The 18729-nt window shown below is 39.2% G+C and overlaps 1 protein-coding gene across 5 annotated transcripts in view; it reads left to right on the top strand.

Annotated features, from left to right (window-relative positions):
• MIPOL1 (mirror-image polydactyly 1) overlaps window positions 1–18729 on the top strand; it is a 183837-nt gene that overhangs the window by 65899 nt on the left and 99209 nt on the right. For all 5 annotated transcript variants that reach the window (XM_088145358.1, XM_088145359.1, XM_088145360.1 and 2 more), the window contains exons 5-7: window positions 1189–1318; window positions 3735–3768; window positions 4028–4198. In XM_088145358.1, the coding sequence (XP_088001484.1) occupies window positions 1189–1318; window positions 3735–3768; window positions 4028–4198 (335 nt within the window). The remainder of the gene's footprint in view (window positions 1–1188; window positions 1319–3734; window positions 3769–4027; window positions 4199–18729) is intronic.

Genomic DNA, 18729 nt, shown 5'->3' with positions numbered 1-18729 from the left:
AATTTTGTGCGGTACCATCCCAGTAGTTTTCTTTGAAAAGTAAGAACATTAACTCTTCTATGATTTCAGTGATCTCGCCTCCATAATCTTGCAAGGTCACATACTGGGACAGCAAAAATCTTGCAATATTATTAGGGTCCCTTCTCACTAAAAATCGTGAAATTTTGCAAGATGACCAGAAATTTTGGCAATTTTGCCTCGAAAGTAGCATATGTAAACATCAGGAAAATGTATTGTCAAAGGCTTTCATGGCCGGCATATGATGGCTGGTGTGGGTCTTCCGGGCTGTGTGGCCGTGTTCTGGAAGTTTTGTTTCCTAACTGGGCACAGAGAGAACTGCTCCTGCCTGTGCTCCTGCCCTCTGAAGATGCCGGTCACAGATGCTGGCGAAACGTTAGGAAACAAAACTTCCAGAACACGGCCACACAGCCCCGAAGACCCACACCAGCCATCAGGAAAATGCACAATTTTTATGTGACAATGCCAAAAATCTCACAAGAGATTTGATATTTGCATCTGAGCTGTCATGAGATTTCAACAGTTTTTTAAAAATATTGTTACTGATTTATTTTAAACTTTGGGGGATACCATAAAACTTACATTTCTTACCCCTTTACCCTCAGAAGCAGCCAGTTACGTAGAACCAAGGTGAAAAGAACGCATGCAATGTGTCTGTATTATGCATTTTCTTTTACTAGAATTCACCCCCACACACACAAAAAAGGGTGGAGTTGGACTGCAGGTGGAAACAGATTATTGAATTAGGTATGCCTTTGCTCTGATCCAGCATGGCTCTTCTTATGTGGCAGCTTTAGGTCCAGCTTGGCACTTAGTAGAATACAGCATCTCCTTAAAAGAAAAACAGTCATTCACTGAGTGGTTTCATCCAGTAAACATGCTTAAATGTCACTTGATTGTGAGATGGGCAGCTATATAAATATGGCAAATAAATAAATAACATCTCTGCATTAGGTTCAACAATTCATTCATTTAATTTGGAAAATTTTAATTTGGTCCTGACTAATATGGGTATAATAATATGACATCTGATTAAGATGTCAGGTGCCATAATTAACTCCCATGGATAAATATCCATTAATTTGGAGAGGTTAAAAACCAGCTATAAAATAGGAAATAAACTCCTTTGTGGGTCATACTCATACAATAAAACCATTTACTATATTGCAGCTCTGGTAGAAGAAATTCATTCTGCACAACACAAACATGATGAAGCCATCATGGCTAGGCTGAAGTTAGCCAGTGAGGAGAGAAATGATGCTTGTAAACAAGTAAAGCTGTTGGAACAACCTCTTGAAACGTACGTACACATCTCATGTTTTATGCTGGCTGCTTAATGTCTTTTTGGCTGCTTAATTATTTGTGGGAAAGCTCAATGGTATCTATCACCCTTTCTTCATATGGCCACTGTGCGCGTATACACACACACACACCCCTCTAACTCCATGCATACACACATACACATCTTCTAGTGACTATCTTAGCTGCTAATTTGCTATATGCGGGAGAAAGGAGAAAGTACTTGGTGGTTTTCTTTAGCAATTACATAACATGTTTCTAAGCTGCAGTATGTGAAAGTAGCTTGTGAGGAGTCTCTGTGGGCATGGTCTCTTAATTTTTGGTTCATGGTTTGTGGAATGATTATAAAGAGCTGCATTTCTGGGTAACAGGTCTTAAGCAAGACACTGGTCGTTGCAATTTAGATCATTGATGTGCGATTTCAATCTTGATGCTGAGACAGAAAAGATGATGATTGACTGGATCTGTAAGAGAGGGAAACCAGTATTGATTTATGCATAGGTAATTCAAGGAAATGTCACATTTCATTCAGGGGTTCAGAGTTTGGACTAGAAGGTTGCCAGTCAGAAGTCTCTCTTTATAGAAAACCAATCAGATCTTTTGAGGCCACTTTTCCATCAAAAATACAGTGAAACAAAATAAAGTTTTTTGTTAATTTGAAATATACTATTTTTTCTCTGTATATTGTACACTACTTCATAAGGGTTGGTACAAGCAAAATGGTATCTCATTGCTAATTGCCATGCCACTCATTGTTTCCACAGACACATACTTTGTCTGCAAAATATTTTTCTCTCTTGTAACTTGTCATAGAAGTGAAGGGTGTTTGGGGTTGGGGTTTTTTTTTGTTTTGTTTCAATAAACAAGGCAGAAAGAACATGGAGATACACCACAATTTTTATTTCTGTTCTTTCATCCTAAAGTAAGGATCGCTCCTTTGACTACATATAACATGCTCTGTGTCACTGTGAGTTGGGCAGCCATATAAATTGCTTAAATGAATAAAATAAATAAATAATAAATAATTCCAAAATCTTGGTAAAATGGAACACAAAGCAAATTGTTTAATAGGAAGCTAGCACATTTATGGGGATCACCTGAATACTTCTTTTGTTATCCAAAAAGCTGCTCTGGAAACTGAGAAAAATGTCCAGAGCACCTGCAAACTCAGCAAGGAGATCTGCAGCTAGGGATATGCTTGTTTTGGTTTCCCATTTTTTCAATATTAAGTTCATTTAATCTTGAAACCCTTTTTAAAGGGATCACAAGATGATCCATTAAGTTGTTAATGTGCATTTTCCTGTTTTCTTGTTTATGCTATTTTGCAAAATACAGACATTTTGCAGTTTTCTTTAATATGTGTTTTATATTATTTTCATGATAGTTATACATATATTTCTGTAGTCTTTTTTTTACATTTTTCTGTAGGCATGACAAAATTTGAAAAATCTGTAATTTTAAGGTGCACTGAGTTTCCATTTGAAGTGCAAAATTAGGAAAGCTTGCATAAAAGCACCAACGGAATGACTGCACCATCCCTAGCTGCAATATTAATAGGTAATTGAGGGATGTTATGCAGTATTTCTAGGTCATGCAGACTCCAACCTCATAGATGCCACCTAATCCCTGATTTGCATGACATCATAACTTGATTACTTGCCTTACTGATTGGTAGAATTCAATTTTCCAGAAAGGTTAAATTTTATTTACAGACTTTTCGTTCATGTTTTTATTATGCTATATCCCTTTTTTCCTTATCATTGTTTTGGAGATGAGGTAGTACAAATGTTTTGAGCTAATAATGTGCAGTTTTGCAAAAAGGTTTTGACTGAGCTAGTAACAGCAATTTCATGTAGAAGACTGAAAAATGAACTGAAAAAAATGGGGCCCAAGTGTTTGGCTTTATCCCATTGTTTCAGTTTGATTGACTTGAGTTTTCAGAGAAAGTTTAATTTCCTAAAGACAGTGAGCCTCGGACATAGGACTGGGGAGCCAGAGATTTTTGTTTTGCTTTGTTTTTTTGTCATGAGGGATGTGATAAAATTAAAATACATAATTTCTGGTGGAGGCTTATTTATGTATTTCAGTGGGTGCAGAATTAAATAAATAAAAGACACCTCAGTGCCCCTGCCGCTGGGGAACTTTCTTCATCTAAGCACATATGAACAATTGATCCTTGTAGTCATATATAGCAGTAAACATTAATAACTTAACATTCTGAAGTCAGTGCTGAAGATACGGAGCATTATTGAAAGATGGAATCGAGCAGGTGGCACTTTAATATGTTCGGTGTCATGGCTGACTCTAAAGACCAGTAGAATGAAATTACTTGAGGGTTCTAAAGATTTAAAAAGCGAATTCATTTTGCTGCACTAAGGAAATGCTACTGATCAGGCTTTCTGTGTCCTTTTTTCTAGGCTAGAAAATATTAACCCTGAAGAAAATGACATGGTAAGCCATTCTCTGAGGAGATTTCTTGATGTCAGTCTTATATCTTAGAGGCTTAAGTTCAATTGAGTGGGTTTCAGGAACTAAGATGTGGGAAAAAGAAGAATTGACACACTAATAATGTACATCTTTGCTGCAGTATGAAAATTCAATAACTTCACTCAGTCAATTTACAATTCACATGTGCCTATTAATTAAAACCCTATATTAAATAAAGTATATTAAAACTTCTTGTCTGACTAACATAGAATGCTGTTGGTAGACATTACAGGAATTACTGAACAGAATAAACAATGCAGACACCGGTATGGCGATATGGAGGACTGGAGCTATAATTGTCGATCGAATATACAGGACCCAGGAACGGAAAAAGAAAATAACAGCTGAAGAAATTAACGCACTGATAGAAGAGCGAGATGCTGCACTGGCTCAAGTAAGTCTATGTTAGTTTATTTGCATCCATTCACAGATGTAACCCATCCCCCCTCTTCATCACTGCTAGGAATACGGATGGGTTTGCAGTTTTAGTTTGTAGAAAATTTCCTTCTCAGTGAAGCCACCCTACAAAAAGTATGACAGTAAATAAGTTGCACAAACATGCACATCCACTACTGAATTTTTCAAAGTCACTTTTCAAATTAATCTATGAGTGTATGAGTAAAATTATTCATTTTAAATGATATAAAAAGTGGAAAATACAAAAACTTCAAACTCTGAAGGCTAAAACTAAATTCCAAATGACCTTGGAAACTGAAAGTGGGAACATGGAGAAAGGAAAAAATGGCATTCAACAGATACAGGAGTAAAAGGAATAGGAAACTATACTTATCTAAAGAAGTATATGTGTAAATACAAGTGGTGAGTAAAGGTGATTAATGCTGCTGTAAAGTGAATCTCAACTGGAATATTCATGTTGCCCCCTCCTCCCAAAAGGTTACTTTCCTGCTGCAAAGTAGAGCCTCTTCCATTCCTTTAGAAGAGGGGCGGTGCACAATTCCAAAACTATTTCATGTTAAGGGCCATGGAGGTCACTGGGATTGTTGCAGGAAGCAGTGGAAAAGCATCACTAGAAGACATAGGCCAAGATCCTGAATGGTCATTCCCTGCCTGACAGAGTTTCTTCCATTTTCATGAAAGCTCAGAGAAGCTGGAGAGAAAGCCATCTTGGCTATTGGGGGTGGGAGGGCTACTTTGATATTTCAGTGGCAGTTGTAATACCTACAAAGTAATGAAGTTAATACAGAATAATATAAATAAGTTTTTTCATTTGGGGTAATGGATTTCTGATTTTTTTTTAATATAAAAACTCACTTAACAGAAAGACACAAATTGCTGTATAAAGTGTAAATCTTGTATAAATTAGCAGTGCCCAGCTGAGTTCTGTTACATGCTAATATTCTCATTTGTTGAAATGCTCACCTTCCTTTGCTGATGTCTTTGCTAATTCTGTAAGAATGCATATCCAGCCCAAAGTTATACACAGTAGCTATAGCCACCACCAGTAAAAAAGCCAGCCAGTCGTGCATCCTACCACAACTCTACAGTCCTTTAATTGAGAAAGCCAAGCCAAAGTATGAAACCTTCACAGTCCCACAACGTTCCGGATTCTTGGAATTTTAAAAGAAACTGCTCACCTCTTTTGGATGGTTTATCTGCCCACAGCCTTTCCTCATTTCTGCCCTTAAAAAAATATCTTCCTGGTCTCCTCTGACTGAACGTTAAACATCAGAGGCCGGCACTTGCTCTCAGAGGCAGTCTGAGTGATGGAAAATTCTCACTGCCAGCCTGTGCAACAGTGGAAAGAACGAGTGGAAGAGGGGAAGGGACAGCAGCCTTTGAAGCAATGCTGGCCACTCAATGATACTCACCTAGCCACTCCTTAGAAAACAGAGCCACACTTAGTAACTGGAAACTACCACTGGCTGTAAACCCTTCAGTGAAAAATAATATCTTACAGCCTCTCATGCTGTCCCAGAAAATCATTGTGCCTTCCAGGTCAGGTTTTTGAAGTGTATGCATTTTGGGGGAATTAAACGTCCCCCCTCTGGCTCCAATACCCCATTTCAGGATTTTTTTGGGGTGAAGAATTGCCCTTAATTAAAAAAAATAGAGACGTATTAGCAGTGTATGCAGCTGGCCACAAACAAACATTCCTTAAGTACATCTTCTTGTAATGCAATCTGAATACAGAAGAGGAGGCAAAGGCTCTTGGGTGGCTTCTACTGGCCAGCTGGAACAAGTAGGTGAGTTGGATGCATTGACTAAAACTGAAAACCCTGGAAGATGACTGGATGAGAATTGAGGAGATAATGGCGTCAGTGAGTCTCATAGCCCAAGCCAGGAAGCTCAAAGTAACTTTTGCCCTAAGGGATTATTAAGTCCCTCCAAATTTGACGCATGAGCTAGGATGTCCTAAAAAATAATTTACCACAATTGCTACCTTCTAAAAGGTACAGCAAGAAATTTTGATTCCGTACATGGCTGCTGGGTAGTCTGGATCTTAGGTTGTAAAATATGTTTTCTTTGGCATCATCATCTCTACAGTATGGTACACTGCTGTTGAAAATGAGTGGAATTTCAAAAGCAGTTTGTGTGCTAAGGTCTGGAAATTTGGTCATCACGTCCACTTAGGTAGTGCAAGCCCATTCTGTAACTCTGAGAAGCTTTTTGGATTTCTCCCTTTATGTCCTAAACTAAATAAAACTCACAAAAACTAATAAGTTCAGTCCAGATTCAGGTGTGCCTTAGGAGGTTTTATTGTTTGAAGCCATCCCCTCCCCCCAATTCAAGTACAAGATGAAGTTTACTCTTCCTTCAAGTCTGGCATTGTGGGACAGCATGCTCTATTACACTAAAGGCAGCAAACCAGTATAGGACATTCTGGATAGGCCACACAAGGCACACAATCCTTTCCTTTGAGACCATCAGCCTCTTCTAACATCTGCCTCCCACGAAGCCACTTCACTCTTTGTAATGATAGGGCCAGACTTGACTATGCTTTGAGGGGAGAGAGAAAAAGAGAACATCTAAGTAGATTCAGTTCAATGTATATCATCATTCTTTTCAAAAATGTTTTTGTATAACTGAGGTCAGTATATGGAATCAAAAATGGCCAGTAACTCTGCATGAGCTACATCGGGGATACACAGTCAAGACATGGTACTGTATATCAATGCCGAGTTTGATTACTAAATGAATTTTACTCTTGGAAGTCAACATAGTAAGGACAGAGATCTGTGGCACTTCAAATGTTATTGGACAATGGGTAATTGTCATTATTGGTAACCATTGGCATGCTGGTTAGGGATAATGCAAGTATAAGTGCAATAACATCTGGACAGCTATACTCCTGTGGGGTAATCTGATTATCAAATGGGACTAAAGAACAGGTATCATCCTTGGGAGCTTCCAGAATGATCTGGCCAGCCACTGTTTGGAAACAAAATATTTAACTTAGATCAGCTTGGTCTGATCCTGCTCAGGAACTACTTTGCCTTAAGTAAAAAAAAAACAAAAACCACTCATTGTTTGGTATTGGAGAAGATACTTTTACAGACAAGTAGCATGCACAACTCTCCCCTGGCTGTAGTCTCCCTGAAAGACTCTCAAGAAGATTGAGCAGCTTTCTAGAGAGCATGTTTGGAGTGCAGATGGAAAGAGAATCAGAAATAACCTCCTTTGGAGGACCTTTGGCTCTGTCTCTGAGCTTGTGAGACTTTGAATGCTATAAAGACCAGCTGTTACTGTGAAGCATATCCTAGCTCAAGACTTGAACGTGGAATTTTGTAGTAGTTTGGTCTTTGTTGCCTGACAGAATATATTATAATGAAGTTACAGAAATATTTGCTATTTCAATAGCAGAATTTTTCTTTTTCAAACTATTCTTTACCTACTTGTTTTTTAAAATACACTGTAGAACCTGGAAAGTAAAAGAGAAGATGGCAGCAGAAGAAGGAAGGTTTATATTTGATCTATGCCACATTTGAGTTATTCAGTATTTCTTTTGCAATGTGCTTTCCAGCCGGGCATTAGAAAATTAGTCTGAATTATAGTATGAAATTGTGCATACTTTCTTCAGAAAGTCAGCTCCAAAATATTGAAGCCTGTCTTGATAAAAGGCCATTCTTTGAGCATTTTCTTGGCACTGAGCTCTTGGCACCTTGAGATATGTACTTGTGTCACTGTAGTATATTGGAGTTTCAAGGAGATAGTGCAGGCCATAAATGCCACTTTTATCTTAAGTATACTGCACTCCAAATATTTGATTCCAAGCAGTACTGCTCTACTTGATATATTTGAGAGTTAAATGTATTTTATGGACTTCCCAGTCGTATAGTGCCAAGCAATTAACAATTTTATTACCTCAAAACTTTCAAATTTTAGCTATTAGTTTGTTCCAGTAGAAGAGAATATATGCAGCTCAGGGTTGAACTGTGGAGTCCTGGTGCTCTCTCAGCTTGGTTGTTTGCTTGCAGACATTTCATTACCTGACTAGGTAACATCATCAGTGCTAGTAGGTGTGGGTTTACTCCCTGTTTATATACAGTAGCTTGCCCTACCAGTGTTGGTGGGGGGGTGGTTTCCTCCTTGGTAGTTCCTTGATTAGGGTACAGGTAGTCCTCCTTTAATGACCACAGTTGGGACCGGAATCTCGATTGTTGAATGAAGCAGTCGTTCAGTGAGATGCCCACATGACTGCTTCGCTCAACTACCGCAATCTAAGCATTCCCAGTTGCAGTCATTGAGCGATCTCCCAGGCCATTAAGCAGACAGAACAAAAGAGCTGTCAGCTGAAGGATTTCAGCTCTGTTCAGAGCTGAAATCCCCCTGGCAAGCAGCCCTTTCACTTTCAAACATTCCTGCAGACTACTGAGGGGTTCCCCTCGCCTCCACGCACAGAGAGGAAATCTGTCGTGAGGCTGGAGGAATGGAATTCAATCTTCAGGATTTGAGTTCCATTCCTGCAGACTGCTGAGAGGTTTCCCTTCCCTTCCGTACACGGAGGGGAAATCCTTCATGGGGCTGCAGGAACGGAGGTCAAATCTTTAGGATTTGAGCTCTGTTTCTGCAGACCACAGAAGGATTTCAGCTCCCTGCCATCCCCTCCACTTACAACCTTCCCTGCCGGCTTCCCAAATGACTTTCTGGGGAAGCTGACAGAGAAGATTGCAAATGACAATCACCTAATCTTGGGGTGCTTGGCAACCGGTCATAAATGCAAGCTGGTTGCCAAGCACTCAAAATGCAACCATGTGGCCACGGGGGGGGGGGCAGCGTGATGTTTTATGATGGCCAGAAATGCTTTATGGGCCATAAAACACCCTTTCTGAGGCTATCGTAACTTCGAACCATCGTTAAACGAATGGTCGTTAAATGAGAACTACCTGTATGGTTTTCTGCTTGATTGTTTGGTGTTAATCCCTGCTTATCTAGGTGTTGGTTTCTGGAGAGGATGTATTCTGCTCTTTTTGTTTCCTTCTTAGCTGCTTTATTGTCTCTTTTGAATGGTGTGTACATGTGGTTTATCTCTGTGCATCTATTGATGGCTGATTTGTCTGAATGCCAAGCTTCCAGGAATTCCCTAGCATTTTTGGATTTAGCTTGGTCTAGAATGCTCACAGTTTCCCAGTTGAAATTATGGTTGAGTCTGTCCATGTGTTGTGAGATTAAGGAGTTTTCATTGTGTCTTCTGACTGCTAGTTGGTGTTCATGGACGCGCTCTGCTAGTCTTTGGCCTGTCTGTCCTAAATAGTGGCTGTTATAGTCCTTACATGGTTTGTTGTAGATGACTCTTGTTTTTTCTTCTTGGGCCATTGGGTCTTTTGGTTTTCTTAAGATGGTTTGGAGGGCTTTAGTTAGTTTATGTGCTATGGTGATGCCATGTGGTTGTAATAGTCCGTTGGTTGTTTCTGAGATGTTTTTGACATATGGCAGTGTTATCCTTTTCATAGCTTGTGTTGGTTGTGCTGTAGTGGGTTGAGTGGTCAATCACTTTTTGATAAAGTTGTATGGTTATTCATTTTGTTGGAAGATGCTGTATAGGCAGTCTGTTTCCTTTTTCTGGTGTTCTGGGTTGCTGCAGTGTGTTTGTACTTGTCTGAATAATGTTCTTACACAGCTGTTGTGTTGGGAGGTTGGGTTGTTACTTTAGTAATGGAGCACTTGGTTAGTGTGGGTTGTTTTTCAATAGACTTGTGTTTCTAATTTCTCTGCTGATGAAGATATCCAGGAAAGGTAGTGGGTTGTTGCTGTTTTCTTCCTTGTAAATGTTATTCCTTTGAAGATGTTCATGTGTCTTCTCTAGTTGTTCCTTTTTTTATTATGACGAAGGTGTCATCTACATATTAGATCTGACCAGCAGTCAGGAGACATGATAAAAACTCCTTAATTTCACAACACATGGACAGACTCAACCATACTTTCAACTGGGAAACTGTGAGCATTCTAGACCAAGCTATATCCAAAAACGCTAGGGAATTCCTGGAAGCTTGGCATTCAGACAAATCAGCCATCAATAGAGGCGAATATGTGCATTCACCTCCATTGACAAAACAAAACTCCCAACCCCACCAGCACTGGCAAGGCATGCCGCAGTATATAAATAGAGAGCAAACCCCATCCCATCTTTGCACTGAAGATGTTACCTAGCTGGGTAATGAAATGTTTGCAAGAAAAGAACCAAGCTCAGAGAACCCCAAGGACTCCACAAATCAGCCATGGATAGACGCATAGAGATAAACCATATTTACACACCATTCAAAAGAGACAATAAAAAAGCTAAGAGGGAAACAGAAAGACCAGAACACATCCTCTCCAGCAGCCAACACCCAGATAAGCAGGGATTAACACCAGACAAATGAGCAGAAAACAATACCCTAATCAAGGAACTACCAAGGAGAAAACCACACCCCCACTAACACTGGCAGGGCAAGCTACTGTATATAAACAGGGAGCAAGCCCCACACTCACTAGCATTGATGATGTTACGTAGTCAGGTAATGAAACATCTGCAAACAAACAACCAAGCTCAGAGAGCACCAAGGACTCCACAGTATTATTTTGTTCTGATATTTATCCACTTCTCCTAAGTGAACTTTTAAACCAGCTTTAGTTTCTATTTAGGCCTTATTTTTCTCTGAAGAGAATTTGGCATACAGTATAATATTTATGTTCTCTACTGTTTGTTGTCCAAGACCTGATCTGCCAAATAAATAACGGAAGGATTTTTATCTTGATGAAGGAAGGAATTAAGCTGTCCATGATCCTTTATTGTGCTGCTGATGTTGAGACAAATGAGTATGAACTAGCTGGACAATTTGTGGATTATTACCTTTAATGGCAGAAAAAGATTTCTTTTCCTCTGTGTGTGTGTGTGTGCGCGCGCGCGTATATGTGTGTGTTTTAATCCAAATATCAAATTGGCAAGATAATAGTTATTTCACAGTTAACAGAAAATTAGATTGTTACCAGGATGTAAGAGGCTAATGCAGACCTGGTACCTTCTAGAAATTTCCATAAGTCCTGGACAACATGCCCAGTGATCAGAAATGTGGGGACTTGTAATCCCAAACATCTGGAAGATATCAGTTTGAATATCCCTGGCTGAACTTGTCCCCAGATCTATTCTAGATATATCAAGGGGAATGAGACTACCAGTTCCCACTGCTCATCTGGAGTAAGTGTCACTGGATGTCCTCGGAGAGAAGCAGTTTTTAGGATTAATAGAAGTAGACTATTCAGCAGTGCTCCTGAATGGGTATTGGGATTATATTGCAGACAGCTGTAGCCCCGATGGCTCTTGAAGGTCATTGATGAACATATCATAGATGAGTAAATTGAGGAATGGAGGGATATTTAAGAAAGATTATGTTGTAGTGGCTGGTGTTCTGCCTTTGCCTTCCGTTCTGGCCATTGGGTATCAGCCAAAAAAGAATTTGCAGCAATCATACACTTTCTTTATCTTTTGATTTCAGCTGGCAAAATGTAATGTTCTTTAACAGCTACTGTAGTTGTTTGTAAGTATGCAATTGTGCCCTGGGTGATATCTGAATTAGTCTTGTGGGTATTGACATTCCTGTCTTATATAATACCAGTTAGGTTTTAATTAGCTGACAATAAAGGTAGAGATATGTCCTTAAGTGTCTTAATTTAAAAGTGAATTTGGCTGTTTTGACTGTGTCCAGATACTTGTGTGTGTGTGTGTGTGTGTGTGTGTGTGTGTGGCTATGAAAGCTTTTTGAAAATACGTACATAGTCATATTGACAGGGTATAGTTTCTTCACAGGATTTAATGATACATGCGTATATAATCAGTAACTATTCACTAGATTACTGTACAAATATGCAAATTACTTTTCCTATGTGCAAAAACAAATAAAATGACATAAATTCAAATATTTTATATTACCTTCATATATATTTTCAAGTGATTAAAAAGCAAACAACAAAACTAAACATTGACAGCACTCTTTCTTCTAACTCTTTGGCTCTTTAGAAGAAGAGGAGAACTGTTCAGCCATTGACATTCAGTTGTCAAGGTGAAGAGGTATTGTGTGATCCCATGGAACTTATTTCATGACTTTGCTCTTTGCAAAGGAAATGAGAGGACAGAGAAAACATGCTTTAATGAACAAATTCTTTATATATCATTTGGAATGTATTATATTCTCTAGTCCTTCCTCCCGAACATCAGCATTTCTGCTGATGAAGCAGAAGCTATTGCTTACATAGCCAAAATAACAATATCTGTGGGTAATTGCTTGATAGCTAAGGGGACTCTAGACAATAGACTGGAGTGTTCTGGAGGAAGGCATGGTGGACCTGTGAACAGGAACACTTCACTCCTGCAATGCTTTATTATAGATCCCACTTCTTTTTTTCTGTTTCAGAGTGATCAAAGCAATTTGATTTTAAAAAAAAAGATTTCTAATTAGCTCTTTCTCTCAGCGGCTTTGGTTTTAATAAATGCATTTGCCAGTAGTGGGCAGTGTGATGAAATAGCTCAGAACAGCTGCTGGCCTTTTGCCATTTACACCTTCTGAACAGGAATGTTTAACATGAGCAGCTTGGCAGCGGAGCTGAAACCTGGTAACAGAGGAAGGGCTACTGCTAGTTTTCTCTTACTTTTTTGGGGGCAGGGAAATGGTTATCTTTCCCTTGCAAACAGGGCATTCAACATTCTCAGCTGGATGTTATTTCTTCTATAATCGGGAGGTGTGATTGTGTTACAAACTAGCCAAAAGGCCAAAGATGTTGAATTTGTTTTGTTGTGGTGGTTGTTAAAAGAAAAACAATTGTTTCATAGCTGGTGTGGCACTATTTGATACTCAGCACTGAAGCAATAACGTAATTGGCAAGCAAACCTGGTTTTCCAGCTCTGAATAGTTTGATCACATCCTGCTTTGCAGGAACATGCTCATGACTGTTCATGAGCAAAATTGGCATTCAACCAGTTCATCTGAAAGGAGCTCAAGTCCCTTTCCCTGTTCCTGGCATGCTTGCTAAGGGGCCTGCAGTCCCCAAGAGAGCAAAGGTTTAAAAGCAGCACAGCTGACTGCCCACCTTTATCAGTCCCAGCTGACAGCTGATAAACAATAAGTATCAATAGAACTTGTGGGTTAACTTTAGAACAACCTTTTCTAAAGGGTCAGCTTATCAAAGGGAAGCATAACAATCTTTTTTCTTGTATAATTCCAAAGCATTCAAGCATTCTTGCTACAGGCGATTGAGCATTTCTCATGTAAGATCTGTACCTGTGAGGTACAGCAAGGGATTCTCCCCACCACAACCACCACCTTAAAAGCTATTAGTATAAGGGTGGAAATAGGGTCTTTTATCTAGATTTAGGAATCTGTGCATTTTACTTTGAAAAGGAAACAGTATTTATTGCCATGCTGTTATATGGTCTTTTGTTGTTGTTGTTTTAAGATATATTGGGAAGAACATTCTTGGGAATCACCATGGACCAGTTGTTAGAATCTTAGATTAGGACTGGAAAGATTCCAATTGTCATTCAAAAAGTGCAGGACATATTGCGTGACTGTAGCAAGTGGCTGAGAGCGAGGGCTGAAAGTCTCAAACTACCTTTCCTGGAAGCATGCTGTGTGTTCACGCCATGGCCCCGCTGCTTTAATTTCCAGGAGGCACCCCACCTGGGGTCTTACCTCCTGACCCTGATGTGGGAGAGAAATAGGACTCTCACGCCTTGTGCTACTTTTATGCCAATTAAAAGGTAAAAATACAACAGGTTAATTAATTTCACTAGTGCAAGTCCCTGATCACATAGTGTAGAGACATGATTCAGTCCTTCCTCCTCACATTTTTGGATCAATCTCACAAGAGATGAAAAAAATCATGTTTTAATTTTTTAAAAAAGAGAGGATAAAATGTAAACACATTTTTTAACTGTAAAAATCAAAATGCAGGTAGTCAAAGCTGGTGAAGATAAATGGCAGGGCTATTTAGATCGCAGTGATACACCTGCCAGCCTAAGAGAACATTTACAAAAAAAATGCAGTGGCCCCAGCAGACCACATATGCCACTGGTCTGTTACAAATGGTACATTTGGGAGATTCAGCAGTTTAATATTACAGGCTATAAGAAGATCATAAATAAACATACCCAGCCTGAAAAATGGATAAAAGGCTGAGGTATTGCTGCCAGCTCAATTTCCTAATCTCTATAGAGAAATAAGAACATTGGACTTGACTTAGCACAACACAGAAAAAAGAAAGGAAAAAATCCTAATGCAAATTCCTGGCTGGACTGGGGAACTAGCTCTACTGAAAATAACAATTTTCCAAAACAAATGTTCTTCTGTTTCATTTACTGGGAACGTCCTCCAACTTTTTGAGGATTCTCCTTTAATTGGAGTCTCGTGAGGAGATGGGACTCCCATTCTTTCTCAGCCTCAATCTACAACCTTTCTCCCAAGTGCTGGACTTCTCTTTTTCCAGCAGAAGGAGAGAGGGGCTGGGGTAACGCATGCATAAGCATGCATCTCTTCCTCAAGGAAATATGGATTGTACACCAGGCCTGTGGGAGTCCATATTGTGTGTCTGAGCTTGCATCTTGTGCAATTGTGACCTTTAGCCAATGATTATCTCTCAATTATCTTTGGGTTCTCCAAGAGGGATACACTATACCCTAGACCATTGGTTCTCAACGGGGGCAGTACCGCCCCCCGGGGGGCGGTGGGAGGATGCTGAGGGGCGGTGAACTTGTTTTGGGCGGTAGGGGGGCGGTGGGCATGTTTTGGGTGGTAGAGGGGTGATGAGCATGTTTTGGCATTCAAACTTAATTTTAAAACTCCCAAAAAATTTTATTTAATCGATTATCCAGTTTACACCATTTGTACCAGCAATAAAACGAACTTACGTGATGGCTGCCCTCACACACTTCTAAGAATGGTGAGACGAATTTGTATTCTAGGTAGGCTGACCTTGAAGAACTCGACACTATGATTCTTCTCCGATCCCAACCAGCACAGCGCATGCGTCAGCTGTTTTTCCGCGCGACTAATCTCAGCGCGTGCGTCAGCTGTCTTCCCGCGCAATTAATCGCAGTGCGTGCGTTGAGCGTCTTTTCAGTATGAATGTTTGATTTGACCCGTGTTTCTTGAGTTGCTTTTCGTTCGCTTCATTTCTGTTTTTTCCCCTCAGTTTCGATTTACTTTCATTGTTTATTTGGCCAGTCGGCTAAAAGAGCATTTAAGCATTTTTTTTGCATTAGTCATTTTAATTTTAATAAAAGGAATGCAATTATTCCAGGGCAAAAGTATCGAGTTAAATCGAACAAATTCGGTGTGTAAGTCTACTGAAAAAAATTACTTAAAATTTTTGCCTTTTATAATTCAGTAACTCCCCCCACCCCCAATACCCTAAATTACAGGATTTTCACAAAGGGTGGCATTGAAAAATTTTCCACTCCTTAGGGGGGCGGCAGCTTCAAAAAGGTTGAGAATCACTGCCCTAGACCAAGTTGCATCGACAATATTTCTTGTGCATGATATGCAGAATAATGAGCAATACGAAGTCCATCAAAATGAGATTCCCAAAAACATCTTGTAGGTATTGGGAGGGGCTTTGGAGATTGAATTATGAAATTACAAATTATATCAATTATTTATTTGTCGGGTAAATATCTGACTAAAATGTAGAGCAGTCTGTGAACATAACAGTCCTGAGTCCTGAGGCTTATTAACATTACCCATATTAGATCTCGGGGCTTCTTCTATTGCAAAATGTTATCCTTTGAGTCTGTGAGGGAGACTTAAATCTGAGGCTAACTGAGATGCAGTTTGTTGCAATGTTCCAGGTTTCCTTAGTTGCCCAGGTGTACAACTTGCATTGGCTTGAGTCTGTGTCAACATTTGTACAGCAGGTAGAAGGTTACATTTCAGAAGGAGTTGGGATCATTTCAGGAGTGAGGGTAGGAGTTAAGAGGTGGAATGGGTATCTTAAGACTTAACAGAGATATTCTGATACCCAGATCCTTAACTGGAAATTCCAAATGGACCTTCATAAGCAGTCTGAATTAGGAATTTAAGCCATGTCAGCTCACATCCCAGAATCTCTCTCATCTCTTTTAAGCATGCGAATGGACTAGACCCTGTCCCTTTTGAAGTGTACAAGCATTCTTTCCTATCAAAAGTGCCGATTTTGTGGAACTTCGTCACATGTTCAGACTTCCTTTGTTCCTTCCTTTGCAGCCCGCAAATCTATCCAGAAAGGCCTTCCAAACTTCTAGAGTACTTTGCAGAGGCATTATTGAATACACCCCATAGTTACAGTCAGGAAAATTCCAGGCTAAGAAATGACATGGATATTGTTTTTATGTCATTGTCTTTATTTAATTAGTTTTTTTGTACTTTAATTAGTTTTGTACTTATTTTGCTTTGTTTTATTTTGCTTTTATTTTAGTTTTATTTGCTTTCAAGTTCCTTTTTTTTTATAATTGCTCTAAACTGCTATGGGTCATAAGATTTGGCAGGATATACATTTAATAAATAAATACATTCAGCAGATATAGGCTGGAATCATCTCATTTTTAAAAAGCAGCTTGAAAGTCTAGGCGTGATTTTAAAAAGAAAAAGAAAGTGCCTTGAATTGTATGAATCGTGGAACAGATTTGAGTTCAAAGCTGATCTCCAGTGAATATGAGTTTGGCCTCTGTAACTAGTTTGTTTATTTCAGATTTAAAGCATCAGTGAAATCTTACAAGGGTTTTTTTTGGCGGGGGGTGGGGGAGAAAAGCCGAGAATAGCTTAAAGATGCTTTCCCCACTTTGTCTGATCCTCTCATGAATCATACCTGCAGGTAAAGTAAAATGAAAATGAAAAGGGGAAATGCACAGTAAAATTAAAGGCTTACTTGTTAGGATTTAATGTTGGAAGTATTAATGGAAACTTATGGCGTTGAGATAGCAGTGATTGACAGATATGACTTTAAAGAAACTTAAAAAGGGACTTGAAATCATAGATTTGGAAAAGGCCATATTGGGCCACCAAGTCCAGCCCCCTGCTCAGTTCAGGAATCTTTTATGGATGGTGGTTCATCCTCTGCCTGAATACATCTTATGACAGGGAGCCTGCCACCTTTCTGGGAAATTGCTCCTATTTAGTTGGAACCTGCCTTCCACACATTATTCTGTATTCTGCACTCTGGAATAATAGAGAATATACCTATAGAAGAGAATATATCTTGACCTTTCTCTGTGTGACATCCTTGAAGGTAGTTGAAGGACGCCATCATACCATGTTTAGTTTCTCAAGGCAAAACATGCATAGTACCTTCATTTTCTCTTCATAGGATGTCAGTTTCTAGTCCATTTTCACTCTCATTGCCTTCTTTACTGCGGTTCCAGTCTATCTAAAGCTGGAAACAATCTCAAGCTTTGGTCTTGCCCTTCATCCCGCTCTTCACAATTTTGAGGTGAAATCACTTGTTGGAGAAATCAACCCAAAACAGTTGAGGAGCTCTGACTTTTCTTAATTTCCTGTTAGTGCTTCACCATTTCTTTGAACAGGTAATATATTGATTCTTTTTATTTCACACTTTAGTTTTCCTAACATCTGTACATTTCCAGACTATTTGTGTGTACTCTTCCTTGGTGACCTCTCCTTCCTCCATGTATCTTTTTTTCCCCTGTCTTTCCATGTTCTTGGCCATCTGGAAGACAATTCTCCAGTACAGAATAGTAGAAAATATTGGCTAGTTTCACATGTCATGTTAAACCATAGATAGTTTTAGACATGGTTGTTTTAACCATGATTGTCTAAAACAAATCACTTTAAAACAAAACTGACAGCTTTATGGTCTACTTTAGTGCTATGTGTGATCTCAACCAATGATCATGATATTAACCATTGTTCACTCAGTAATCTTTGAACTTGACTCTGTGGAACTTTTTATGAGCTTCAATACTGGCATGTATATAATATTCTGAACTTTAGTAAAGTGGAAGAGCATCAGTTTCTAACAAAAAATCTGAAAACCTGGAGACCCAGTGCCAGTCTACCGTAGAACTAAATGGTGCAATCATTTGAGTCACTGAAAATGAGCATCCCATATTTCTATGTGTGAGAAAATAGACTTCTGTTCATGCACTGGAATCATCCCTGGGTCAACTCACCAGCCAAAATCTTAAGAAAAGGCCTTTCACAGCATTAATATCTAGAGCGCCTTTAAAATCTTAAGGACTGAATGTAAGATTTTACAAATGGGATGTGCAACAAATGGCATGCAAAGCCTTACATGGCTTGGGAGCAAGTTACACACAGCTTCACATACTCCCATCCTACCCACCCTTTGCTCTTAGCTTGTCAAACAGCACCTTTTCCAGATCACATCATGAATGCAATACATTCTGCTTTTTCTTTTATGCTGCTCAGCAAGAAGGGAAAGCATGTCTTCCTAGAATAGATAGAAGATAAGTTGTTATCTCATAAATTGGATTAATGCTTA

This window comes from Python bivittatus, unplaced genomic scaffold (assembly GCF_059951505.1).
Source record: "Python bivittatus isolate LINGU-HERP-01145 unplaced genomic scaffold, Pbiv_v1 ctg000480_np1212, whole genome shotgun sequence".
Lineage (NCBI taxonomy): Eukaryota > Metazoa > Chordata > Lepidosauria > Squamata > Pythonidae > Python > Python bivittatus.
This window is presented reverse-complemented; position numbering and strand designations above follow the sequence as displayed.